Source organism: Hibiscus syriacus, unplaced genomic scaffold (genome assembly GCF_006381635.1).
Source record: "Hibiscus syriacus cultivar Baekdansim isolate YM2019G1 unplaced genomic scaffold, ASM638163v2 tig00111441_pilon, whole genome shotgun sequence".
Taxonomy (NCBI): domain Eukaryota; kingdom Viridiplantae; phylum Streptophyta; class Magnoliopsida; order Malvales; family Malvaceae; genus Hibiscus; species Hibiscus syriacus.
This window is the reverse complement of record NW_024063095.1, coordinates 87,618-115,519: the sequence shown is the minus strand read 5'-3', so window position 1 is coordinate 115,519 and position 27,902 is coordinate 87,618. Positions and strand designations below refer to the sequence as shown.

The window sequence follows — 27,902 nt, the reverse complement described above, 5'->3', positions numbered from 1 at the left end:
CTCTTAATTTAATGCACAATTTCCTAACTTTGGGTTTGTCCTTCTCCAATTTATTTTTCTGAATATATCTTTTTTATTTTTTAAAGAATGAATATGTTAGAAAAAAAAATTGTTTTCATAATTAGATCCAAGTTGGGGGAATTTATTTGAATATTTGCGTATACAATAAAGTTGTGCATTCCAATCTAAGATTATATTTAGAATATTTTTTTTTGTGGAATGAAAACAGGTTAGGATGTGACTCCTAAACTTTATTTGTAAAAGCTATTATAATCTAAAATTCCAAATCACAATTGATAAAAAGAAGTTAATAAAATTTACAAACTCAAAGAAGAAATAGAAGTAATTGGATGAATTTGTTAGGTAGACATTAGCTATCAAGTGGAGATAAAATAAATAAATCTCTCTAAAATAATAAAATTGAAATCTCCCAAGCTTAGCAAGGGAAAATTGTACTTGTCTTCTCTCTTATTTTTGTTGTTGTGTTGTTCTTCTTTTCATTTTTTTATATTGACGATGATAACATTAATTTTATATTAACTATTGATCATTAAATTTTTTATGTGTTCTTGTAGTACGTTGTTTGTTAGTTTTGTAGAATATATTTTCTCGATTAATTTGCAAGGATGAACCTAGAGAATGCGTGGGGTGATCTCTCCTATGAAAGTTTTAAATTCTTATATGTTTTAAATATTTTTTTAATATTTTTCATTAAAAATGTATTTTCACCTCCTCTAAACTTATAGTTTTTTTTTATTTAAAATTTTATAAATTCGTCATCTATCTTTTTTCTAATTTGTACACCTTAAGTTTAAGAGATATATTTGACTAATATAATTTAGTCGATCATTTTTATAGACTCCTCTTGTATTTTCTAAAATATTTCCTCTTTATTCCATAAAATTAATTATTATTATTATTACTTTTATTCCAAATCGTAGAGAGCGGACGAAACGTAGACAGATAGGTACGGTCGGGTGCACGTTAAAAGTGGACCCCTGAAAAAACACTTAAAATAACTTTCCACGTCATCAACCGTACAAATCTGTAATTTTCAGTCCCCCCCCTCCTTATTTTCGTTGAAATTACAGATTTGTAAACCCAATCCTTATCTATTCCACTTCTCGTACGTTTCTGTACTACCCCTCCTTTTCCTCCCTCTTATTCACCTTCCTCCTCTCGCCACGTGTCCTCTTCTTTCAATCCATCCAACGGCTCACACACTATTGATCATTTCATGTTATCAACCAATAAGAACTAGCCACGTTAAGTGAACTACTACGAATATCCACGTGGCGATTTTCTGTATGGAGAACTTTGTTTAAAGACGTGAACCGGTTCTCACCAAAGCGTATACATTTGCCTTCTCCACTGACTATTTTTTTCCCTCTGCAACTCTTTTACCTACCAAAATAGCTTCGATTTTTCTTCTTAATTTCTCTGTGGAAAAAATACCCGGAAAAAAATGAACCCGACCCTGAAGAACAGTTTTAGCTTGATTCGGACTCTCTGTAAACCGACCCATCACCCGCTTCTCTACCTCCGAGTCGCCTTCTTGTTTGTTCCCACCTGAGAAAGATCCTTTTTTTTTAGTAAAAGATTAAGCTTTTTTTTGTTTTTTTGTTTATTTGTTAAAACCCAAAATGTCGCCGTTTCAATTGAACAAGAACATCCTTGGTTTAACAGAAGATCTACTCGTTCGGATCTATGAGATTCTTGTTTCCGAGTTGGATCGGAAATCGTTTAGGCTTGTTTGCCGAGAGTTCAATCGAATCGACTCGTTGACTCGGAGGCATCTCCGAGTAATCCGGATCGAGTTCTTGCCGATTCTTCTCCATAAGTACCACCGACTGCAATCTCTCGACCTCTCCGCTTGTCCCCGCATTGAAGACGAGGTGGTTTCCTTGCTCTTATCTCGGGTTGGAACGGGTTCGAATTCGATGGGTTTGGGTAATTGGTCTCGGTGTCTGAAGAGTCTGGTACTGAGTCGAGCGACTGGGTTGAGGTTTTCGGGTTTGGAGATGTTGGCACGTGCTTGTCCGTGTTTGGAGAGCGTTGACGTCTCGTATTGTTGTGGGTTTGGAGACAGGGAAGCTGCTGCTTTGTCGTCCGCCGTTGGATTGAGGGACTTGAACATGGATAAGTGCTTGGGACTGACCGATGTCGGATTGGCGAAGATCGCTGTCGGGTGTTCTAAGTTAGAAAAATTGAGCTTGAAGTGGTGTATGGAGATAACTGATCTGGGTGTCGATCTTTTGTGTAAGAAATGCGTTGATTTGAAGTATCTTGATGTCTCTCTTATCTCAAGGTTGGGTCTTTTTTCACTCTCTCGTGGCTTTTTCAATGAATTGTTTCTCAATGCAATGTTTGTTTACTGAGAAAATAGAAGCTCATATTGAAACTACATTAAATTTCTTCTGAAATAGTCTGTGGTTAACCTTGATGTATGTGTAGGTGACAAATGAATCACTTCATTCTATTGCTTCTCTGCTGAAACTGGAGGTTTTGGGTTTGATGGCGTGTCCTTTAATCGATGATGTCGGATTACAGTTTATCGAGCACGGATGCCCTTTACTAAAGGTAGGAAACTTTGACATCTGTGTATAATGTTTTTTCATATGGATACAACATGAAAATTGAAAGCAATGTTTTGAATTATGTTGTCTGTAGGTCATCGATGTATCCAGGTGCAAAGTTCTGAGTTCGTCTGGTTTAATCTTTGTCGTTAGAGGTCATGACAATCTTCTGGAGCTAAATGCAGGTTACTGTCTTTCTGTAAGTAATTTCTTGGTTGCTTGCTTTTTGTGTTTCGCGGCTTTGGTCTTGAGTAGTATAACTTTGCCATTTCGATTAATGGATGCTGAATGTTGGTTTTCATAATAGGAGCTTTCTACAGCCCTTCTGAATCAGATGAAGAACATAAAGCGCCTTGAAGTGATTAGAATAGACGGGGCTAGGATTTCCGAGACTAGTTTCCAACTAATTAGCGCCAACTGCAAGTCATTGGTAGAGGTCGGGCTTAGCAAATGTGTGGGGGTGACTAACATGGGTGTAATGAGACTTGTATCTGGCTGCATTAATTTAAGAGTTCTAAATCTAACCTGCTGCCGTTCCATTGCCGATGCTGCAATTTCTGCTGTAGCTGACTCATGCAGAAACCTTGTATGCCTCAAGCTAGAGTCTTGTAATATGATTACCGAGAGGGTCTTTGTCAGCTTGGATCCTTTTGCTTGCTACTGGAGGAAATTGATCTAACGGATTGTTGTGGTGTAAATGACAAAGGTACAATCTCGAACCAATCTCTTCTTTAATTTTGTTTCCCATTATGCAACTTATTGGTTACGTTCTGGTTTCCAATTAATTAGTGTGTTATATTCTTATCTGCAGGATTGGAATACTTATCTAGATGTTCTGAACTATCATGCTTGAAACTGGGGCTTTGCACAAACATATCGGATAAAGGACTCTCCTATATCGGTTTTAATTGTAAAAAGATTCATGAACTAGATCTATACCGGTAAAATAAGCTTAAAATCGACTTGAGAGTAAAGTTTTATTTTCTTAACATGCTAATAGAAAGTAAAATATTTGTTCATTTGGACTTTCAGGTGTACCGGTATTGGTGATGATGGCTTAGATTCTATATCCAGTGGTTGCAAGAAGTTGAGGAAACTTAACTTGTCATACTGCAATGAAGTTTCCGACAGAGGGCTAGGTTATCTCGGTTGTCTAGAGGAACTTTCTGATCTGGAAATGCGGGCAATGAGTGCTTTCAACTGTATGTAGGAATTTATTGTCCTATTGAACTCGCTACAGATATCTGTGTGGAAAACATGTATAAAACCTTACTTTTGGTAAATAAGATCCATATTGTCGATATTGCAGAAAGTTTACTTCTAGGGTCTAAAGGCTTTCCACATTGTGATGTTTTCTTGATTCATCTTCAATGCATCTTTTGGATCCTATAGTAAGGAGCTTCAAGTGTTTGCATACTCATTCAGTATCTTAGTTCCTTTACTTTCTTGTTGGTTAACTTAAGGCAATGCTCTCTAAATCGTCGATTTTCCCTGTTCCAGTTCTATTGTTTTGTGTAATATTATGATGGAAACCTTTTATGAAATTTTATGTCAAAATTGGTGGAATCTGTTCATGAAAGTCTCAAATATGCTAAACTCTGTTATGTTGGCAGATAAATTTGAGCTACTGTGCCATTTCTGATATGGCGTTGTGCATGGTGATGGGGAACTTGACCCGGCTGCAGGAGGCGAAGCTTGTGCACCTCCGCAATGTCACAGTTGAAGGGTTCGAACTTGCACTTAGAGCCTGCTGTGTACGGGTAAAAAAGATCAAGCTGTTGGCCCCTCTAAGATTCATGCTTTCATTGGATATCATTGAAACCCTGCATGCCAGAGGTTGCATAATAAGATGGGATTAGATAACTACATCTTGAAAGCTCATCAGGAGAATAATAAATAAACTCCTTAAGCCTCTTCTGTAGTTTTATTCTATATTTAAGTGACTTTTGAAGTTCGTATCCTGCCTGGGGATAACAGGCCTAAGTTCATCTTCAGCTTGGATTTGTATCGACAACGAAATAATTGTTATGTTAACTATCATTTTAAGTATGTTATCTTTCATCTCTGAATGCCTCAAATGGTGAAAATTGCAGATACGCATTATAACCAATCTTTTAAAGCATGAACTAGATTTTTTTGAACACTTGTATGGGCTGGTAGAGGATGGCTCAAGTGGCTTGTAGGTAAACATGTCCGACTTGAACCTGCCAATCTCATCGCAACATTCTGATTACCGCTTGTCCAACTGCTGTAACATGGTAATCATCGTTCTTCTTGGTGTACAACTGCCGTGTTGTCTTATTCTAAGATGATACATCGAGAGCCTTCGTGCCATGCAGACGCTAACCCATCCAACACACTCCATAGTTCTTCCTCCAGCATAGAACATCGACAGGCGGTTTGGGGGCTTTGCCTTGCCTTGAAAGTTGAAATGGCCGAAGTTTCCAAATTATCTGAGATTCTAGCTCTGCAAAAAATTTCACCCTCGGGAGGATCGTTGATGGCCGGTTATGGTTGCCTACAACCGGCCTTGCAACCATAACCGGCCTCAAGGCCAACTTTGGGAATACAATAAATTCAGATCGAACACGATTAACCAGACCTCACTTATAAACATCTTTAGTCATAATATTTTATCAAAAAGATTAAATCAGAGCCAACATGCTAAACACATTAACAAGGTTCTTGACCAAACACGAACCGAATAATCTAATATATATATTCTTGGAGCAGTGGTTTAGATGATGTTAACAGGCCTTCCTCCAGCAGCGTTGGTGTTGACCCCAAGATGTGCAGCATGTATACCATAGTCCATATACCAAAAAAGGAAATGTGTAAAACAATAAGCTTCACAACAATGGCTCTCAAGGCTTCAGCTCTTTGCACCATAGATATTCTTTTGTTCCTTTTCTATCCATCTTTCGCTACCTATATCGATCCCCCCCCTTGGTTTTTTATTCCGAATCCGTTTGCAAGCTCACCCCACTTGCTGATTTCTGCAAATCCGTTTTACCCTCCAACAAGTTCGCCACCATTTTGGACTTCGGCAGGGTTTCGATGCACCAATCGTTGTTGAGCGCTCACAGTTTCCTCGGTTCCGTCAAGTATTTCCTCAGACTACCCTAGACTTTGTACCTCAGCACGATTCGAGCCCTCCAGGATTGCCAGTTTCTAGTCGAGCTTAACGTGGATTTCTTGTCGTACACATTAGAATGAATCAAATCCGATAGTCCCTACACATCCCTGGCCAATTATTTGCATTGCTTGCTTAGTTAGCGCTGTTTTAACTAATGTGGAAACTTGTGTCGAAGGGCTTGAAGCTATGCTGTCAGCTTCGAGCGTCAAAGACGGTCTGTTTCCGTCTATCTCAAATGGAACAAATGTCCTCAGTTTCTCTCTTGCACTTTTCAGGCACGATTGGATTCATGGATTCATCAGCTCTCCATCAGGAAGAAACCATGTGTTTTCCAATTAGGTACACGGCAGAGATTCTCCTCTGCCTTTAATAATGTCGGGCCATGATAGAGCCATTTACGAATCTGCAAGTCAGCAGAAGGATGTTCGAGTAGACGGGTAAGGGCTAAGGGGAAGGTGTTTCGGTGAGTCAAGTAGTGGTTGTAAACCTTGATGGAAGTGGCAATTTCACCTCCATCAACGAAGCAGTGGCAGCTGCACTGAATAATATGGGCGACAGCAACCGATAATTTTTTAATTACGTAGCTGCCGGTGGTTACGAAGAGTACGTCTCCATACCTAAAAAGCAGAACTTATGATGATCGGCGCTGGTATTAACAAGACGATAATCATTGGAAACCGCAACTTTGTGGATAGATCAACCATATTCAACTCCGCAACATTTGGTAATGTACTATAATTTATGTAGCATTTGAATCATGTCCCAATATTTACATGATCTTTTACATTTTTAATGAACTCAACAACGACTCTCCCGCAGCTGTTGTCGGGAAGGGATTCGTCACGGTCGACATCAAGTCCATAACACGGACAGACCTACCAAACACCAAGCCATTGCTGTCCGTAACGGAGCCGACATGTCCACATTTTACCGATGCAGCTTCGAAGGATACCAAGACACCTTATACGTCCACTCCCTCGGGCAATTGTACAAAGAATGTGACATTTATGACACGATAGATTTCATATTCGGCAATGCAGCCGAGGTCCTCCAGAACTGTAACGTATATCCTCGGCTGCCGATGCTGGACCAATTCAACACCATCACAGCTCAAGGAAGAACCGATCCTAATCAATACACAGACATTTTGATCCACAATTGCACCATCAATGTTAAACTGATATGCCTTCCTTCTGAAGTTACCTGTTGGTGAAAAAATTGATTAATATTTTTTTGTCAATAGTTGATGATTTTATTACCCAAAGTAATAGCTGATACAATACAATCCTACTTTCACAACTATACAAACAAAACAAATTATACTATACTCCGATCTAAAAGTTTAGCATTCATTCAATCATGTTTTATTATGGTTCCAATGAGTCTCAAACGAGCATCTTCATTAATCTCACATATTACATCAGTTTCACTTTGACTTAATGATACCCTAATGTTTGTACAAATGTCACTTTACTTTCTTTCTTTCTTTTGAGTATTTTATCTCTAATGTTTCCGTTTTTGGTCAAAATAGACTATGTTGGATGAAAATTGTTAGTCAACTAATAATCAGTTCATATTACTGATGTGATATTTTCACATGTGTTCAATTAATGATGACATGTGACATAAAATATGGAGTGAATACTAAATGAGCTTCATCCAATTCACCTGCTTCCTCCTTATTTTCTGTCAAATATACTTCATTTGAAACTTCCTAGGTAAAACCCAATTATTTGTGACTGAATCCATAAATTGACTAACTACATCCATTAATTTTAACAGTTCCTTCCAAAATGATTAATTGACAAAAAAATAAATATTTTATAGCTATGTGATAAAAGAGAAATTTAAGTATGATTAGGTGACTTATGATAAATGGATAAAGTACATAAATGATCCTCGATTATAGGACATTGTTTCATTAAATCTCCTGACTATTAAAAATTACAAAATAATCTCTCAATTATAGAGTAGTATTTTTCTGTGTCCCCAAATTACTAAAAGTTATAAAATAATTTCTCAACTATAACGTGGTACTTTGTTGAGTTCTCAAATTATTAAAAGTTATAAAATGGTCACTCATCTATTTATATGTTCCAAACTAATAATTTTTAATTAAAATTTGATAGACGTCTGAAATGACATAATATTTCAAGTACTGACTCGATGACATAATGTAAATAGAGACTCGATCCATAAAATACAACTCAAACAATTCAGAGATCAAATTTTTATCATATTCTGATAAACAAATTGATATCCAACTCAGATAACAGTTAATTTTTTAATAGAAAATAACGAAATTGAAATCTAAAATAATAAAATGACTATTTTATAATTTTAAATAATTAAAAAACTAAACAAAATAATATCTTATAATAAGAGAATCATTTTATAACAATCGACTCAATGTTACTTACTTTACCCTAAATAAATTTAGATATAATCACAAGTAGAGTAAGGGGATATTTGTTTACTTCAGAATGATTAAGTGTTGAATGATTCAAATGTTGAATGATTCAGAGGCTCTGAAGCTTTTTTGGTTCGCCTATGGCAGCATCGTCGTCATCGGCTGTTTCTTACTTTTCAACGGATTCCTCGTCCGATTCGCCTTCCTCACGCGCCAAAAAAGGCCGTCATCGCAGCAACCGTCACAAAAGAGAGAGAGATTCTCTCAGAATCCGGAAGAAGAGTGATTCGATAGGTAAACGGAGTCGTAGGAAACATCGTCGTCATTCTTCGGATTCTTACTCTTCGTCTGACTCTGATTCCTCCAGGTGAAAAGAAATTGCTTCTTTTGTTAGTTAATTTATGTTTTAAGATTAGCTGTTAGACGAATTAATTAAGATTTCATTAAATATTTCATCTAGAATTTTAGTTGCAAGTATTATTCTGTGAACGTTATCATGGATTTTTCAGTTTTTTATGATACGTTTATGATGAATAGTTTAATATCGTTTCTAACTTTTATCTTGTTCTGGTTAAAGTAAGATTAGAATTGTGATAATTTATAGTCAAGAAATTTACAATTTATTTAACAAAATGAATCTAAATTGTCGCTTATGATGATATCTAACGCTCGTTTTGCATATGCATTTTGGTAAATTTTGTTTATAGTACAATGGATTGAGTTGTATGATCTTACATTATATACAAATGAAATTATATGTATGTAGTGCACTAACAATTAAACATAAGGAAATGCAAAATTGTTTCGTGTGCATCTTAAATGCATGATACGAGTTCTTGATTTTATGACTAGGCGTAGTTGGTGACTGAGTTAAGAGCAAGAACAAGTTGCCTTCAATACTTTTTTCATTTTATAGTTATTGTTCTAATGCCTTTATGCGGTACATGGAATGTGGAGAAATTACATGCAACAATTTGATTATTTAGGATTTTACTGACTTGTAACCTTAACATGAATACTTGGTTAATGAGTTTCCTAACATTCTGTTGTTTATTTGTTGCAGGAGTATCAGTTCATCTGACAGTGAGCATGAGTCTAGACATTCGAAGAGGCACAAGAAAAGTGACAGGCAAAAGAAGGTTAAGAATCGGTGCTCCAATTTTATCTTCTCATTTCAATGCAGTCACACATACAGCTCACCTTATTATCCTTTTTCCTTTTTAGTCAAAGGGAAAAGAGCGGAGCAAGGGTCATCGACATAAACGTCAAAAGCACAAACTAAAAGAGGTATGACACTATTTACAAGGCACGTCCCTATGTTGTTTTGAATCTTAATTTTTTTCTTGTGGAATATCGTGTACAACGCTCATCTCCAACACCTATCTAGATATATAGGTATGGGATATAACCTAGACCCTTTATTCGAAATTCACACTAGATTCCAACATAAATGTGTAGCATGGATGCTTAAATAACCTGAGATTGAGTGCTGCTATCATGAAATCATAATCCTAGCTTTTATTTTGTGTATTATGTTTGACACGGTATCCAAATTTGTGTCTAGTGGCTTAGTGTGGCTATCAGGCTATGTTATCCGTATTTGCTGGCTGTTCATCAGGAGCTTGCTTTTATGTTTTTATGCTGAATATTTTTCATGGTTTTATGTTATCTGAGTTTGTTTCTTTTTGCAAAATATCAATGTCTTTGCTGCGAGTGATCCATAGTCATTCATGAAAGGAATGATGTCCTTCATTTTATCACAGGTTAACCTTTCCAGGTCATTGTATGCCCTGTTTTGTTCCTCAGTTGATCTTGTGCTTGGATCTTTAAAATCATTTTTCTTATCGCCCCAGTAATATTTCTTGCATCTTCAGCGATATTTAACAGAGTATTATACCCTGTTTCAAACTCTTGCCTCCAGGAGATCTACATTTTCTTAACATCTTCTCCAAGGAGATTCTTAATAAAAAGGACTTTGAGCAAAAGTACCCTGGGCTTCTTGTTGGAGTTACAGCTCGGATACATTTCACATACAAATACCTGGAGGAAATATGCAAGAAAGCAGCATTACAAAGAAGCTTGAAATATTGTTGAAATACCTTGAATTTTGTCGAGAATTCCCAATCCCTGGGTTTTACAGAACAAAGCAGTATGGGCTTAGAAAGGCTAAAACCTATAAAGGAAAGCCTCATAAGACCCACATCAAACTCATCAAAGACAAAGAAAAAAGAAGAGGCACAGTAAAATGCAAATGCTTCTTTTGTGGCATGGAAGGACATTTCGCTAAAGAATGGCCGATGAAGAACGACAATATCGAAAGGGTGGCCATGATTGATCATACGGAGATACCAGAAGGATGGGATGTAGTCTCTGTGGAACAATCTGAGATAGAAAGCGACTGTATATTCAGTGTCTCTGAGGGAGAAGACTCTCCATGGGAAACCTAATGGGAGTTATTGGAGTCTTGATCTATGGACAACCAACACCCTCAAAAACATGGTTCCAGTATTACCCTTTGAATGATGAACAACAAAGATTTCAACATGAGTGGGATGAGAATGCTAAGAAAGAGCCACAACAAAAAACATGTGCCATGTGTCTAATAAGGCCCCCAGGTGGAAGGAGAATTCATTGCCCCAAATGCAAAGCTACTGTTTGCGCACCATGTGCAGGGATAAAATTGGGGATCAAAATCTTGGATGAACAACAACACAAACAGTATCACTCGAAAGATTCACTCATATATGAACTACAGAAGTACAATGTGTTCTTGATAAAAGAAAATGAGCGATTGCAAATGGAAAATAAGGAGCTGAAGGACAAAATCCTCCGCATAGAGCTCTCAGAAGATGCAGAGGCTTTAAGGGAGGGGGATAACAGAAGACAAAAAGGCACTGACTATTGGGAAGAGGTTCATGAAACAAGTGACTCAGCTGCTGTTATGACAGATGAAACAGCATTCAAAGCACAAGAAATGGAACAACCATTGGGAAGAAGGAATTTCAACTCCAAACTTTACCATTTGGTGGTAATGTTTGAAATACCCCATGGAAAAGGGATCCCATTAAAGTTCAAAGTTAATGTTATCCTTGACACCGATGTTCAAGTTGTTCAGTCAATATAAAGAAGGTCATTGTCCAAGCATATAGGGATGCTGCCACAACATCAACCTTCCATGGTGTTAATTCTACAACACTTTCCTAAAAAAGAATGAAAGATGGAAAATGTTCCTAGGAGGAGAGTACTTCAGGATCCCACTGATCCATGTTTATGAAATGTCCATACCAGAGATTGATATGTTGATTGGTTGCAATTTCATAAGATCCATGAGTGGAGGACTAAGGGTGGAAGGAAATAACATCACCTTCTACAAGTATATCAAACAAATATATTCGATTCAATTAATCGAATATCAAATTATTACTCCAAGTCTTTTAAGATCAATTTCAAACCTTACTAAATGTGTAAAATTGTGTTTTATACTTAATATGTTTTTGAAACAATTTTCACAAAGTATTTTGAACCAAAATCAAGCCTAAAATCAATTTTTCAGAGTGATGCACCGATGCATTAATCCATGCATCGATGCACCATGAATTAAATTGAACATCAAATGCATTTCATGCATCGATGCACATACCATGCACCGATGCACTGAGGATTTTATGAAAACATCGAATGCATTTGATGTTTTCATACACCAGCCATGCATCAATGCACTCTTGCTATTTTGAAACATCGAATGCACTTGATGCATCGATGCACTCTTAGTGTACCGATGCACTAAGGGTCCAACGGTCAAAATATTTGAATTTTACACTGATGCACCGATGCACCATGGGTATGCATCGATGCACTGACGCTCCCAATTGTTTTAATTAATTGTTTTCACACTTAAACGGCTATATTGACTCCACTAATCATCCCCAATGTTCAGAAGTGATTCAAGGTGTATTTAAGCAAGCTTAGAAGCCATTAATCAACAACAAGAAATATCAAGCAACTAGAATTAAGAGAGAATCAAAGAGAAAGTATCAAACCTCAAGTTTGAGCATTTCAAGTCTATTTTTCATTCAATATTCATTTTGCTTTCAAGAACACTTATTGTGCTCAATTGTATTCATTTTTTATTGTTCTTTTCTTTGTTCTAGAATTGTTCAAACAATCTACCTTGTGAGGATTTCCTTGTAAGTTTGCAAATTTGTATTGTTCTCTTTGGGAGAGAGTGTTCTCAAGAATTTGGGGTATAATTCTTGAGGGTTTGTAAGGTTACTCTTTGTCCTCAAAAGAAAGACAAATTAGTGAATTTATGGAAAATCCTTAGTGTGATAGCTAAGGTAGTGGACGTAGACTTTGGTTGAGAAAGTTGAACCACTCTAAATTGCTGTGCAAATTTCTTTCAATTTTCTGCAAAAGCTTCCACCAAAATTTTAATTGCCAATTCACCCCCTCTTGGCCATATTCGTCAATCGATTAACTCAACAATTGGTATCAAAGCCTAACTCATTTGAAGGTTTAATCGCCTCTTGAGTCGATTCGGGAAGAGTTATATCGATAATCAAAGTCATCAATGGCCTCTACTTCAAACTTCGACTCCGGTCTCGATTCGATGCCCGTCAACAAGCCTCCTTTCTTCAATGGGGCTAATTATGCCTATTGGAAAAATAGGATGATGTACTTCATTCAAGCAAGTGACATGGGAGCATGGAATGTCGTAGAAGAAGGATACTTCAAGCCTCTCACTCATCCAAGATTATGGAGTGAAGGAGAGACAAAAATGTTCCAGCTCAACTCCAAAGCCATCCATATCATATTTTGTGCTCTTGAACCAGATGAATATGGAAGAGTTTCATCTTGTACAACTGCCAAAGAAATATGGAAAAACTTCAAGTCACTTATGAAGGTACCGATGAGGTAAAGAAATCTAAAATTAGTATTCTAACGCATAGCTATGAAAATTTAAGGATGAAACCAAATGAAGACATCAAAGCTATGACGGATAGATTCTCAACGATTGTCAATGGTCTCAAATCATATGGAGAGATCATTTCAAATGAAAAGCTTGTGAGGAAGTTAGTCTACTCCCTCCCAAATTGTGGCAATCAAAGAAGACGACAATCATCGAGTCTAAGGATCTAACGTCCTTAACTCTTGAAGAGTTAATCGGTTCACTTCTCACTCATGAAATGATGTTTGAAGATGAGGTGAACCTTGATAAGATTGAAAAGACACCAAAGGAGAAGGAGAAGAAGAAAAACATTGGAGTTGCTCTCAAATCTACAAAAGATGAGAGTGATTCGGATGAAGATGACGATGAAGAGGAAATGTCATTGTTTGTCAAACGGTTCAGAAAAATGATGAGACCTTACCGAGGAAGAAAATTCAAACGAAATGAAGGTCTCAAAAATGAACCAAAAGAGAAGGACACGATCATTTGCTATGAATGCAAAAAGCCAGGGCATGTCAAATATGATTTCCCACAATTGAAGGGAAATGATCAATCAAAGAATAAGCACAAGGCTCATGTGGCTACATGGAGCGATGAAGAAGGTTTCGATGAAGAGGAACAAGAAATAGCAAACTTGTGCTTGATGGCATTCGGGGAATTCTAAGGTAACCTCTAACTCATCTGATTTTGATGATTTATCCTATGATGAGTTATTAGAGGAATATAATGGGTTGGCTTCGGGTTATAAGAAATTGTTTTTAAAATATAAAAATGATGTTTCAAAATTGAAAAATGAAAATAAACTCATATCCAAAACCAACAACGATCTTGAAAATAAAATCAAAGATTTGCAAATTAAACTAGAAGAGTTTGAAAAGAAAATTTTGGATTTGCAAAATTTACTTTCAAAGGTCAATGATGATCATCAAAAGAAAATTGATGATCTTAAAACTTCTTTTGATAAAGTTGGAACAAAACGTTTTGAAAATGGAGAAAATTCAAAATCCAACTTTGTTAGAAAAAGTTTTAAAAACTACAATCATAGAGGTCCCCAAAGAACCTCTAATGGAAAAATCGTTAGAAGTATATGGGTTCCTAAAGAGCTCATTACTACTAAAGATAAGAATATCCTACACAAATGGATACCTAAGGGGACTAGGATTTGGGTACCAAAAATTAGAAATTAATCTAGGTTTGTAGGAAAATGAGCATTGCTACAAGGCACGGGATACAAATCTAAATTCTTGGTACCTTGATAGTGGATGCTCAAGACACATGACCGGAGACAAAAACCAGTTCATTGAGCTTAAAGCCAAAAATGGAGGAGAATTGACTTTTGGTGATGATTCAAAAGGTCACATTGAAGGTATTGGTACTATTGGTAATACCTCTTCCATAAAAATTAAGAATGTTTTATATGTGAATGGATTAAAGCATAATCTATTGAGTATTAGTCAATTTTGTGATAAGAGATTCAATGTCATGTTTGATATTAATGGTTGTAAAGTCATTGACATTGCATCTAATCAGATTATGCTTGTTGGTCATAGAATAGAAAACATATACATGGTGCATTTAGATTCTATTGATATGACTAATTTGTGCCTAGTTGCTAAGGATGAACATGATAGTTGGTTATGGCATAGGAGACTAGGACATGCTAGTATGAGTGTTTTACAACGGCTAATTCAAGGTGATTTAGTTCGAGGGTTGCCTAAGCTTAAATTTGATAATGATAAAATATGTGATGCTTGTGCTAAAGGAAAACAAAAGCCAGTTTCTTTTAAATCCATTAATGACATATCAACTAGTAGAGTATTACAATTGATCCATATAGATCTTTTTGGGCCAACTAGGACTACTAGCTTGGGTGGAAAACAATATGCATTTGTCTTGGTAGATGACTATTCTAGATATACTTGGGTTCTATTCTTAAGTACTAAAGATGAAGCATTAGAAAAATTCATCACACTTTCAAAAGTAATCCAAAACGATAAAGGTTACTCTATAACTAGTGTTAGGAGTGATCATGGCACTGAATTTGAAAATCTTGGATTTAATGAGTTTTGTAATTCTAATGGTATTAGTCACAATTTTTCAAAACCTAGAACCCCTCAACAAAATGGAGTTATTGAGAGGAAAAATCGAACTTTAGAAGAAATGGCTAGAACCATGCTTTGTGAAAATAATTTGCCAAAATATTTTTGGGCAGAAGCCACAAATACCGCTTGTTATGTTGTAAATTAAGTAATGATTAGGCCTATTTTAAAGAAAACTCCATATGAAATTTTCAAAAATAAAAAGCCTAACATTAGCTATTTTCATCCTTTTGGATGTAAATGTTTTGTTTTAAACAACGGTGAAAAAAACCTTGGCAAATTTGATGCTAAAAGTGATGAAGGAATTTTTCTGGGTTATTCCTTAAATTCTAAAGCTTATCGAGTATTTAATAAAAGAATTTTAGTCGTAGAAGAGTCTATACATGTTGTTTTCGATGATAATCCCCTTCCGAGGAAGGATTCTTGTGTGAATGATGATGTAGGTGTTATAAATACAAATGACGTTAGAAATGACGTTGGTGAACCATCATCAAAGGAAGAAACGAAAAATGAGGAAACTCATGATCCTCTTGAAAATCCAACCATTGAAGAAAGGGAAGTATCTTATCCAAGAGAGTACAACTATGTCAAGGATGGTGAGATTATAGGTGATCCATCCAAAGGGGTAACAACTCGATCTTCTCTTAGAAATATTTGTAATTATGATGCATTTATTTCATGCATTGAGCCTAAAAATATTAAAGAAGCATTAAATGATGAACATTGGATTATGGCTATGCAAGAAGAATTAAATCAATTTGAGATAAGTAAAGTATGGACATTAGTTGAAAGGCCTAGTAATAAATCTACTGTAGGTACTAGATGGGTGTTTAGGAATAAGCTTGATGAGAGTGGTAATATAGTGAGAAAAAAGGCTAGACTTGTTGCTCAAGGGTATACTCAAGAAAAGGGCATAGACTATGATGAAACATACGCTCCCGTAGCTAGGATGGAAGCAATTAGAATGTTATTAGCATTTGCATGTTTTCATGAATTTAAATTATATCGAATGTATGTTAAAAGTGCATTTTTAAATGATTTTATAAAGGAACAAGTGTATGTGGAACAACCTCCAGGTTTTGAAGATTCAAAATTTTTGGATCATGTTCTTAAATTGACAAAAGCACTTTATGGTTTAAAACAAGCTCCTAGAGCTTGGTATGAAAGATTGTCAAACTTTTTAATTAAAAAAGGTTTTTCAAAAGGGAAGGTTGACACTACATTGTTTTTAAAGCATAAAGGTAAAGATTTATTAGTAGTTCAAATTTATGTTGATGTTATAATATTTGGTTATACTAATGATGTTCTTTGCCAATAATTTTCTAAACTAATGCAAAGTGAGTTTGAGATGAGCATGATGGGGGAGCTCTCATTTTTCTTGGGACTCCAAATCAAGCAAAGAAAAGATGTCATCTTCATCAATCAAGCTAAGTACGTCAAAGATATGCTCAAAAGGTTTGGACTGGAAAATAGCAAACCTCACGACACTCCAATGAGCTCTTCAACAAAGCTTGACTTAGATGAAGGAGGTAAATGTGTAGATGTTAAATTATATAGGTCAATGATTGGCTCTTTGCTTTATCTAACTGCAAGTAGACCATATATTATGTTTAGTGTTTGCTTATGTGCTAGATTTCAATCATGTCCTAAGGAATCACATTTACTAGCTGTTAAGAGAATCTTTATATACCTTAAGGACACTCCTAGTTTAGGACTTTGGTATCCTAGAGACTCTAGCTTTAGCTTGCATGCCTTTTTTGATGCGGATTATGGAGGATGCAAATTAGATAGGAAAAACACCTCTGGTACTTGCCAATTCCTTGGAAATATGCTAATTTCTTGGTTTTCAAAGAAACAAAATTGTGTTGCATTATCTACCACTGAAGCCGAATACATTTTAGCTGGTAGTTGTTGTGCACAAGTTTTATGGATGAAACAACAACTTTTTGATTATGGAATTGAAGTAGGTACCATTCCTATCAAGTGTGACAATACTAGTGCTATTTGTCTCACTAAAAATCCCATCCAGCACTCTAGAACTAAGCATATTGAAGTAAGACATCACTTCATTAGAGACCATGTCACTAAGGAAGATGTAGTTCTAGAATTTGTTGATACTTTGCACTAATTAGCGGACATCTTTACAAAACCTTTAGACAAGGAAAGATTTTGGACACTTAGGAGAGAATTAGGTTTGACCAACCTATCTTCACTTAGTGTTTAAAATAATTTTAGCACTTTTAAGACTAAATGAAAAATGCTTAGAATAATAATTTTTTGATTGCATTCATTGCTATTAGTTAGGGGGAGTTTATGTTACTTGATGAAAATTAATTTTATGTTCAAAAGTTATTTAAGGATTAATTTGATTGATTGAACATGATTAATTTTCAATAAATGAGTTACCAATACCACTAGAGCCAATTAATTTAGCATTTTGAGTTTTTTAAAACGGATTTTTGTCATTTCTGTGCTTAGTGCATCGATGCATCCCTTTGAATGTGCATCGATTCATCATGTTGATGCATCGATGCACGCCTTGAATGTGCATCGATGCACATGGTCATGCATCGATGCATCTGTCGGATTTTGGGGTTTTAAAAGCTTATTTTTCTCATTTATCTCAAACCCTAAAAACTATCCTCTATAACCGTTCGTCCCTCTCACTCTAAAAATCTCCATTCTTGCTCAAAATCAACGATTTTTCATCGAAATCTTCAATTTTTCAACTTTCAAACCTACTTATATCATTAAATCGTGCAAAACAACTCCTCATCCCTCTCAATCCGAATTTTCAAGGTAATATTTCAAAAACCTCTATTTCAAAATCGGGCATTGATTGTTTGTTGGTTCTAAACTAGATTTTACTACCAATTTTGTCAAAAACAAACAATTTTTCAAGATTTTTCTTTGAATTTCGAAATTAAAAAAAATTGATTTCGAAAATTAGTAATATTTTTGATTTAATTGTGTTGTTTTCATGAAAACTATATTATGATTATCAAATATTATTAAAAAGTTTTCAAAACATGCCCATTAGGATATGGTTTAGAGAACCTTGAATTATTGAGGACTCATTTGAGTTTTGGGATTGATTATAAATACATGTGTTTCAAATTGCAGGTAATATTCCTTATTCCGATTTCCTTTAATCATGTCAAATCCTAAACGACCTAGTTCATCTTCGAGTCGGTCAAACCAAAACCGTCCTCCCGTTCCTCAACCTCCTAATCATATTCCTCCTCCACCTTCATCTCTATTAGGATCTTGTTTTAACATGCCTGAGCATCGTAGAGACGAATTGTACTCTAGGTACAGAAACTCTTTCTAAACTTATAGAATCCGTGAAGAGCGTATTCCTTCGCTTCAAGCTATGGTTGACATTGATTTCGAATACCTTCCGATTCTTAAAGCTTGGAAGTTTGATAAATTGTTTAAGCTTAAACCTATCGTCTATCAACAATTAGTATGCATTTTCTATTCTAATGCGGTGTGTATTCAAAATGAAACTCAATGTGGAACTATAGCCATTAGATCCTATCTTTTAGGCAAATATATTAATATTGACCCCGAGACTATAGCTTTCCGATTTGGGTTAGATGATAATGGTGTATATAATGAAAGTGAAAATGTGGAATATCCCTATGTTCCAAACTCAAGTGTTAGTACTCTACGATCTCATCACGATCGTTTTCTCCATTTGATGATCTCTTGGTGGTTTAGACCATCCGGAGGTAGGTACTCCACACTTCATGCTAGGGATTTATGGTGGATGTATTGTCTTAAAAATAAAATCAAAATAAATCTGCCCCACATTATATTCAGTCAACTAGTGGACATCATAAACATTGTTCCTTCAAAACATGTTGAAACATTGATTTATGGATGTCTTCTTAGTAACCTCTTTATCAAACTTGGTCTAGACTTTTCTCTTGAAAATCCTATCCCACTTCAAAATCAAATCAATCTCACATCCTTGAAGAAAGCGGATTAGAAACAAGACGAGGTTACCGGTCAATGGGTTTTTAGACCCGGAAAGCAAACTCCGGGAGCTAGTTCCTCACGAGCTGCTCATAGCTCCTATCGTGCTCCTCCTCCTCCAGCTCCGGCTGATGACGATGATCTTGAATTTCAATAACTTATGCAAGACATCAATGATCACGTACCTGATGACGAGCCTGCACCGGAACCAGCTCCACAAGAAGAACAAATGACTCCGTATTTTCGTTCGTTTTTTGAGACATTTGATTTACGGTATGCATCCATGGATTCGCGCTTCACATTCATTGAGTCCCATCTCTCTACCTTGGGAGCTCGACAACAAGATATGAATGATCGTTTCGATGCACTCTCGCTTGATATGAGAGCTTGTTACCCTCCTCCTCCTCCCGATCCTTCAATGGATGAATAGACTTATCTTTCTTTGATTGTTTTTTGGTTAAACTTGAATTGTTAAAACATTTTGGATTATCTTTCTTTGATTGTTGGATGACTGTTTGATATTTTATATATATTTTGGTTTGTTACAACATACGCATCATTTATTTTTTAGTTGAAATATGACCAATTTACCATTTCACATTTTTATTATGAATATTGATTATGAAACTAATGGCTAACTCTCTTTTGATTGTGATCTTAGCAGCTTAAGCTATATATATATATATATATATATATATATATATATAATCAATTGGCTATGTTTTTCAAAACCTTGTTCAAATCGATTTTAAGTCTTTTTGATTTAACAAAAAGGGGGAGAAATGTTAAGTGTTAAAATGTTTTAAAAGGGAGAAGTGTTATAGTAAGGGGGAGTAATTTTTCTAAATTGAAATTGATTTCAAATTTTAAAAAATCTTAAAATAACACAAATGTTTTGTTATATCAAAAAAGGGGAGATTATTGAAAACATTTTTGTATTTCGATATAAAAAATTAGTTTAAATAAATTTTAAGATTTTACAAATGATTTTCTATATATATTCGATTCAATTAATTGAATATCAAATTATTACTCCAAGTCTTTTAAGATCAATTTCAAACCTTACTAAATGTGTAAAATTGTGTTTTATACTTAATATATTTTTGAAACAATTTTCACAAAGTATTTTGAACCAAAATCAAGCCTAAAATCAATTTTTCAGAGTGATGCACCGATGCACCAATCTATGCATCGATGCACCATGAATTAAATTGAACATCGAATGCATTTCATGCATCGATGCACTGAGGATTTTATGAAAACATCGAATGCATTTGATGCATCGATGCACCAGCCATGCATCGATTCACTCTGGCTATTTTGAAACATCAAATGCACTTGATGCACTCTTAGTGCACCGATGCACTAAGGGTCCAACGGTCAAAATATTTGAATTTTACACTGATGCACCGATGTACCATGGGTATGCATCGATGCACTGACGCTCCCAATTGTTTCAATTAATTGTTTTCACACTTAAACGGCTATATTGACTCCACTAATCATCCCCAACATTCAGAAGTGATTCAAGGTGTATTTAAGCAAGCTTAGAAGCCATTGATCAACAACAAGAAACATCAAGCAACTAGAATTAAGAGAGAATCAAAGAGAAAGCATCAAAACTCAAGTTTGAGCATTTCAAGCCTATTTTTCATTCAATATTCATTTTGCTTTCAACAACACTTATTGTGCTCAATTGTATTCATTTTTTAGTGTTCTTTTCTTTGTTCTAGAATTGTGCAAATAATCTACCTTGTGAGGATTTTCTTGTAAGTTTGCAAATTTGTATTGTTCTCTTTGGGAGAGTGTGTTCTCAAGAATTTGGGGCGTAATTCTTGAGGGTTTGTAAGGTTACTCTTTGTCCTCAAAAGAAAGACAAATTAGTGAATTTGTGGAAAATCCTTAGTGTGGATAGCTAAGGTAGTGGACGTAGACTTTGGTTGAGAAAGTCGAACCACTCTAAATTGTTGTGCAAATTTCTTTCAATTTTCTGCAAAAGCTTCCACCAAAATTTTAATTGCCAATTCACCCCCCTTTTAGCCATATTCGTCAATCGATTAACTCAACACCAAACCAGATCCATAGGCCATTACTGGAGAAGCTTAAAGCCCAAGGATACATAGGAGAAAACCCATTGGCCCATTGGGTTAAAAACAAAATCCTATGTAAGTTGGAAATCATCAACCCGGAGATCACTATTGAAAACAGGCCCTTAAAAGAAGTCACCCGACCATGCAAGATAGATTTGAGGCCCACATAAAAGCCCTGATAGCTTTAAAGGTCATCAGGCCCAGTAAAAGCAGGCACAGAACTACAGCGGTTCTTGTGCAATCTGGTACCACAATTGATTCAGAAACTGGGGAAGAAAAGAAGGGAAAAGACAAGATGGTATTCGACTACAACAGTTGAATAATAATACCCACAAAGATCAATACATCCTACCAGGAATTAATACTATCATCAAGATAATATGAACTTCAAAAATATTCTCTAAGTTTGATCTAAAGAGTGGTTTTCATCAAGTAGCCATTGACCCTGAATCAATTGAATGGACCACTTTTACAGTACCAGGAGAAGCCCTTTATGAATGGCTTGTTATGCCATTTGGTCTTAAAAATGCCCCTGTAGTATTTCAAAGGAAGATGGATAATTGTTTCAAAGGGACGGAATCATTCATTGCGGTCTACATAGATCATATACTCATCTTTTCAAATTTCGTGGAGGATCACACAAGGCACCTGAAGGTAATACTTAAGAAGTGCCAACAAAATGGGCTGGTATTATCACCATAAAAAATGAAGATAGCCCAAACTAAAATAGATTTCTTGGGAGCAAGGATAGGCAACAGGAAAATCCAGTTGCAGCCCCATATAATCTCAAAAATAGCCCAAGTGGATAATGAGAGCCTAAAAACAAAGAAAGGGCTAAGATCCTGGCTTGGTATCATTAACTACGCCAGATCCTATATTCCATACTATGGAAGACTGTTAGGCCCATTATACAGTAAGACAAGCCCAAATGGGGATGGAATGATGCAGGCTCAAGATTGGAAGATAGTTGACCAAGTCAAAAACTTAGTCACTAAGTTTTCTGAGATGGAACTTCCTCTAGAAGATAGTTATGTCATCCTTGAAACTGACGGATGCATGAAGGATGGGGAGGAATTTGCAAGTGAAGATAGGTAAGAAAGACCCACAAACAGCGGAAAAGATTTGTGTGTACGCTAGTGGAAAATTTTCAACGATCAAATCCACTATTGATGCATAGATCTTTGCATGTATGGCTACGCTTGAAACACTGAAGATACATTACTTGGACAAAAAGGAAATAACACTAAGAACTGACTGCCAGTCGATAATCTCCTTTTATGATAAACAAAGCCAGAACAAACCTTCAAGGGTAAGATGGTTGGATTTTTGTGACTATATAACAGGCATTGGGTGATTATTAATTTTGAACATATCAAGGGAACAAATAACACCCTAGCAGATATACTCTCAAGATTAACTAAAGCAACCCTAGTATGTCACGAGAAACCGGAAGTTCAAGCGGTACTTCAGGCATGGGAAGAGGCTAATGACGAGATAGAAGAAGAACCAGACATACCAAATTCAGGGCCTCTTGCACCACCTCCACCAAAAGATGTTATCATCAAGATGGGATATGGAGATGTAAACACTAAAAGTCGAAGGAAACAGGGATACTATGGAGAAAATCCAGAGCAGACTTGCAACCATGGACATCAGAGAAGGGGAAAAAGACTGTCAGAAGCTATTAGAGACGTCGAAGACTGGTTCAAACTCAGAATACAGATTTATGAAGTAGCAACCATCTAGCTACAACAATTAAACTTTGCCATACAAGAGGAAAGGAAGATAACAGCTAGAAGGGTTGTGGGAAGAGATAATGTTTCGATTGATAATTTAACCAGCTTCAATCTGCAGAATGAACAAATGCAGAAGGTGGTTGAAGAATTCAATAAACTATCCAGCAATATCTTCCTTTCACTATATGATTAGGTTATGGTGTGCGTACGTTGATTAGGTGAGCTAATATGTATTAGTCGAAAAACTATTAGGTCAGAAAATGATTACCTCTCGATCTATGTATCGTAGTTCCCTTCACTGGGAGCCATACGTATGACGATGTATGAGTCTTGTAGTCTAATAGGGCGAGGAAGTTCCAGCCATGAGACGGTACACCAACCTAAGCTACGATCCTGAGTAGAACTTGACCTTTACTTTTTATGTTTTGTTTTGTTGTGTCGGCAGCATAATGCATCGCATGTGATGCACTGTCATATCTATTTTCCAAAAGTTATTTGTTGTGTTGTATCGGCAACATAATATGTGCTGTCATATTTACTTTCCCAAAAGTGACCACGTAGGTTTGTCGGTCACATGTTATTTGTCGTAAGCGTCGGCAAGGAAAAAACTTGTAAATAATTGAGTGATGATGGGGCCCAATGTGTACTCTACTCAATTATTATTAGCTTTTCCTTCCTATATATAGAAGGTTTCTCAAAGTTGCTAGACACGCTGAATTCACAGCATTGTCTACTTATCTCTAAGTTTGTAAAAGTGCTTGTGTTTGTAAGAAATAAAAGCTTCCATTTATAAAAATATCTGAGTTTTTAACTTCTAGGAAGTTCAGAATTGTTCTTAGAAGTTTTTTATCCTTGATTGGGACCCTGTTTTATTAAAGATTGGTTCTGGTAGAGTTGGCGGGTATAGTGTCGGGTATGGTAGGTTCGATTCCACAGAGGAATTAAATACAGGAAGGGACAAGTAAGTGAGGAGATCTTCCTCATCCTCCGGTAGAGTTGTTGGGTATAGTGTCGGGTATGGTAGGTCGATTCCATAGAGGAATCAAATATAGGAAGGGAAAAATAAGTGAGGAGATCTTTCTCATCCTCTGCTTCTGTATTGAACACGGCACATCTTTTAGCTCGTTGTTCATCATCATCATTATTGAACATGACAAATCTTTCAACTCGTTGTTCAATCATAACTGCATCAATCTCAGCTTCTTTGATTTCTCCTTCATCATCCATAAAGGATTGGGGTTGAAGGACTGCTGGTAGTTCGTATACCGAAGGAGATAGTGCCATCAACATTATTGGAAATATTAACCCGGAAGGGGCAGTAACCGGTGGAGGAATACTGGATGGTTGTAGGTTCAACTAATGATTACCAGTAAACGGAACTAGCTTTGCTCTTCCAGGGATTGCTTTGACTCCTTAACTAGCAAAGTAGTCTGCTACTTTTTCAATTTTATACCAGAAACCGGCATAAGCGTTAATCAGTCGTCCCACAAGGGATCTTGTGACTATCATATTGCTTTCTCCTGCAACCCAATTAGCATATCCAGTAATGATAATAGCAACTTGCAGATGGTTGTAGAAATCATGGATGTTCATCATGATATTAGGTGCAAGGTACACTAGTTGTGTCCCTGATGATAGATCTACTTCCATACTTCCAAGGATAGTTGTATCATTATCCCATCGTGTATCCCTGAATACGATATGTGTTACTACTCCGGCTTGCGTCCGATACATAATAGATATTCGAACCATCAGAAATCTGCTGTGTATATGATGTAGTCCTTCATTTCGCAGCCTCTGGTAACTTTCTTCAGCTATGAACCTTAGGTTCATTTGTGAATTTCTTATCAGTATCCTTTCTTTACTGTAGTGCTGGTATACCCTATGTGAAGGGTCACTCCAATTTGTATCATACAGTTTTCTGCAGGTACCATGTTTGCCCTCTGTCTTTATGACAGATAAATTTCTACATCAGGATCCAACTGGCTTTCCAGCGTTCTTCTATAGCCAGGAGGTCTTAAAAACCTTGGGATTCTTCTCAAGGCTTCATGTTTAAGCCTTCTCCGTCTCCCATATCCTCTGATCTGGTCCTCCACAGTATTGGAAGTTGTTCACCTACTGTTTCAGTGGACGTCGGTCTGAGGTCAATCGAACTCCGGGATCTCCTCATTGTCGAAGAGCTTGGGCCTCAAGGGCTTTCAACCTGGTTTCAAGCCCAGTAAGCTTTTGAATAGCAGTTTGGGCAAACCACTACTGTTTATCAAAAACCTGGTCCAAATTATAAGCTATAGCAAATTCAAGGTCCACAATTATGTTGAGATGTGGATCTGAATGGATTCTACCAATTGAGTGTCTTCCAATGGTAGATTCGTGATGATAACAAGGGATTATACAGGATCAACTCTGGCGGATTGTGTGCTTCGGGTAAGAAAACCTTATGAAATCGAGCATTGCTGCCCTTGGGATGCGTTTCCACTCTGAGATGTATTTTTCAAACTGTTCTTTTGGTTCACCAATCTGTTCAAAGATTTCCACTGCTGGTTCACTGGTCATCATGTTCTCTGTACCGTGGTTCTGGAATAACTTCTGCGTCCAGTCCATGACTGTGCTTTGTTTCAAGGACTTACTTCGCCTCCTCGTTGCCGCATTTACTTTAAAACAACTCCAAAAGTGCCTCCAGGTTATAGATTAGGAGGATGGATGGTGAAGATCAATGATAGTGGGAAGTTACAATAGGAAAACGGTTTTATGATTATTCAGACTTTTCCAGATCCCTGACTAGTTTAACCTTGAAAGTTCCTTAATCCTTACAGTGAGGAAAAAGGCGATCAAAATATAAACTAAGCAGAAACCAGATGATCATGAACATTGTTCGTGGTGGAAACTGTCATTCCCTCAGACAACAAGAAAGGTAATTTAGCTCCTCATAGATATTGAGAAGCTCTGATACAAAATAGGGTCCCAATCAAGGATAAAAAACTTCTAAGAACAATATTGAACTTCTAGAAGTTAAGAACTCAGAGAAATTTTTACAAATGGAAGCTTTTATTTCTTACAAAACACTCTTACAAACTTAGAGAGAAGTAGGCAATGCTGTGAATTCAGCGTGTCTAGCAACTCTGAGAAACCTCCTATATATAGGAAGGAAAAGCTAATAATAATTGAGTTGGGTACATATTGGGCCCCATCGTCACTTAATTATTTACAAGTGCTTTCCTTGTCGACGTTTACGATAAATAACATGTGACCGACAAACCTATGTGGTCACTTTTGGGAAAGTAAATATGACAGCGCATATTATGCTGTCGACACAACACAACAAAACATAAAAAGTAAAGGTCAAATTCTACTCAAGACCGTAGCTTAGGTTGGTGTACCGTCTCATGGCTGGAATATCCTCGCCCTATTAGACTACAAGACTTATACATCGTCATATGTATGGCTCCCAGTGAAGGGAACTATGATACATTGATCGAGAGGTAATCATTTAGTGTCTGACCTAATAGTTTTTCGACTAATACACATTAGCTCATCTAATCAACGTACATACCATAAACTAATCATAACTCAACCTGATAGTGAATGGAAGATATTGTTGGAGAGTTTATTGAATTCTTCAACCACCTTCTACATCTGTTCATTCTGCAGATTGATACTGGTTAAATTATCAATTGAAACGTTATCTCTTCTCACAACCCTTCTGGCTACTATCTTCCTTTCCTCTTGTATGGCGAAGTTTAATTATTGCAGCCAAATGGTTGCTCTTCATAAATCTGCATCTTAAGTCTGGACCACTCATCGGCGTCTTTAATAGCTTCTGACAATCTTTTTCCCCTTTCACTGATATCCATGGCTGCAAGTCTGCTCTGGATTTTCTCCATAGTATCCCTATTTCCTTCGACTTTTGTTTTTGCATCTCCGTATCCCATCTTGATGATAACATCTTTTGGTGAAGGTGGTGCAAGAGGCCTTGAATTTCGGCCTTTCTGATTCCTCCTCTATCTCGTCATTGCCTCTTCCCATGCCTGAAGTACCGCTTGAACTTCCGGTTTCTCGTAATATACTAAGGCTGCTTTAGTTAATCTTAAGAGTATATCTACTAGGGTGTTATTTTTCCTTTGATATGTTCAAAATTAATAACCACCCCAATGTCTATTATATAGTCACAGAAATTTAGTCATCTTACCCTTGAAGGTTTGTTCTAGCTTTGTTTATCATAAAAGGAGATAATCGCCTAGCAGTCAGTTTGTAGTGTTATCTCCTTTTTGTCCAAGTAATGTATCTTCAGTGTTTCAAGCGTAGCCATACAGGCAAAGATCTCTGCATCAATAATACATTTGATTGTTAAAATTTTCCATTAGCGTATGAACAAATCTTTTCTGCTGTATGTGGTTTCTTCTTAGCTGGCTTCCACTTACAGATTCCTCCCCATCCTTTCAAGCACTCGTCAGTTTCAAGGATGACATAGCTCTCTTCTGGAGGAAGTTCCATCTCAAGCAACTAGTGACTAAGTTTTTGACTTGGTCAACTATCTTCCAATCTTGGGCCTGTATCATTCCATCCCCGTTTGGGCTTGTCTTACTATATAATGGGTCTAACAGTCTTCCACAGTCTAGAATATAGGATCTGGCATAGTTAATGATACCACCTTTCTTTGTTTTCAAGTTCTCAATATCAACTTGGGCTATCTTTGAAATTATATAGGGTTGCAACTGGATTTTCCTATTACCGATCCTTACCCCCAAGAAATTTAATTCGGTTTGGGCTATCTTCATTTTTAATGGTGATAATTCCAGCCCATTTTGTTGGCACTTTTCAAGCATTATTTTCAGGTGCCTTGTGTGATCCTCCACGGAATTTGAGAAAACGAGTATATCGTCTATGTAGACCGCAATGAATGATTCCGTTCCTTTGAAGCAGTTGTCT

At 36.4% G+C, this 27,902-nt stretch overlaps 1 protein-coding gene and 2 pseudogenes across 2 annotated transcripts; all 3 read left to right on the top strand.

Moving 5' to 3' along the window:
• Positions 1 to 1,374: 1,374 nt before the first annotated feature.
• On the top strand, positions 1,375 to 4,497 carry LOC120163373 (annotated as a pseudogene).
• A 936-nt stretch (positions 4,498 to 5,433) lies between these two features.
• On the top strand, positions 5,434 to 6,925 carry LOC120163360 (annotated as a pseudogene).
• Positions 6,926 to 8,249: 1,324 nt separating this feature from the next.
• Positions 8,250 to 9,541, top strand: LOC120163352 (serine/arginine repetitive matrix protein 4-like). 2 transcript variants are annotated; one of them, XM_039173318.1, is made up of 3 exons: positions 8,250 to 8,489; positions 9,186 to 9,261; positions 9,347 to 9,541. In XM_039173318.1, exons 1-3 carry the CDS (start codon positions 8,263 to 8,265, stop codon positions 9,413 to 9,415), a joined length of 372 nt encoding a protein of 123 aa, XP_039029249.1. In that variant the 5' UTR covers positions 8,250 to 8,262; the 3' UTR covers positions 9,416 to 9,541. The 2 variants fall into 2 exon arrangements, with proteins under 2 accessions (XP_039029249.1, XP_039029250.1); XM_039173319.1 differs by having other exon boundaries at positions 9,186 to 9,266; positions 9,345 to 9,541.
• Positions 9,542 to 27,902: the final 18,361 nt, after the last annotated feature.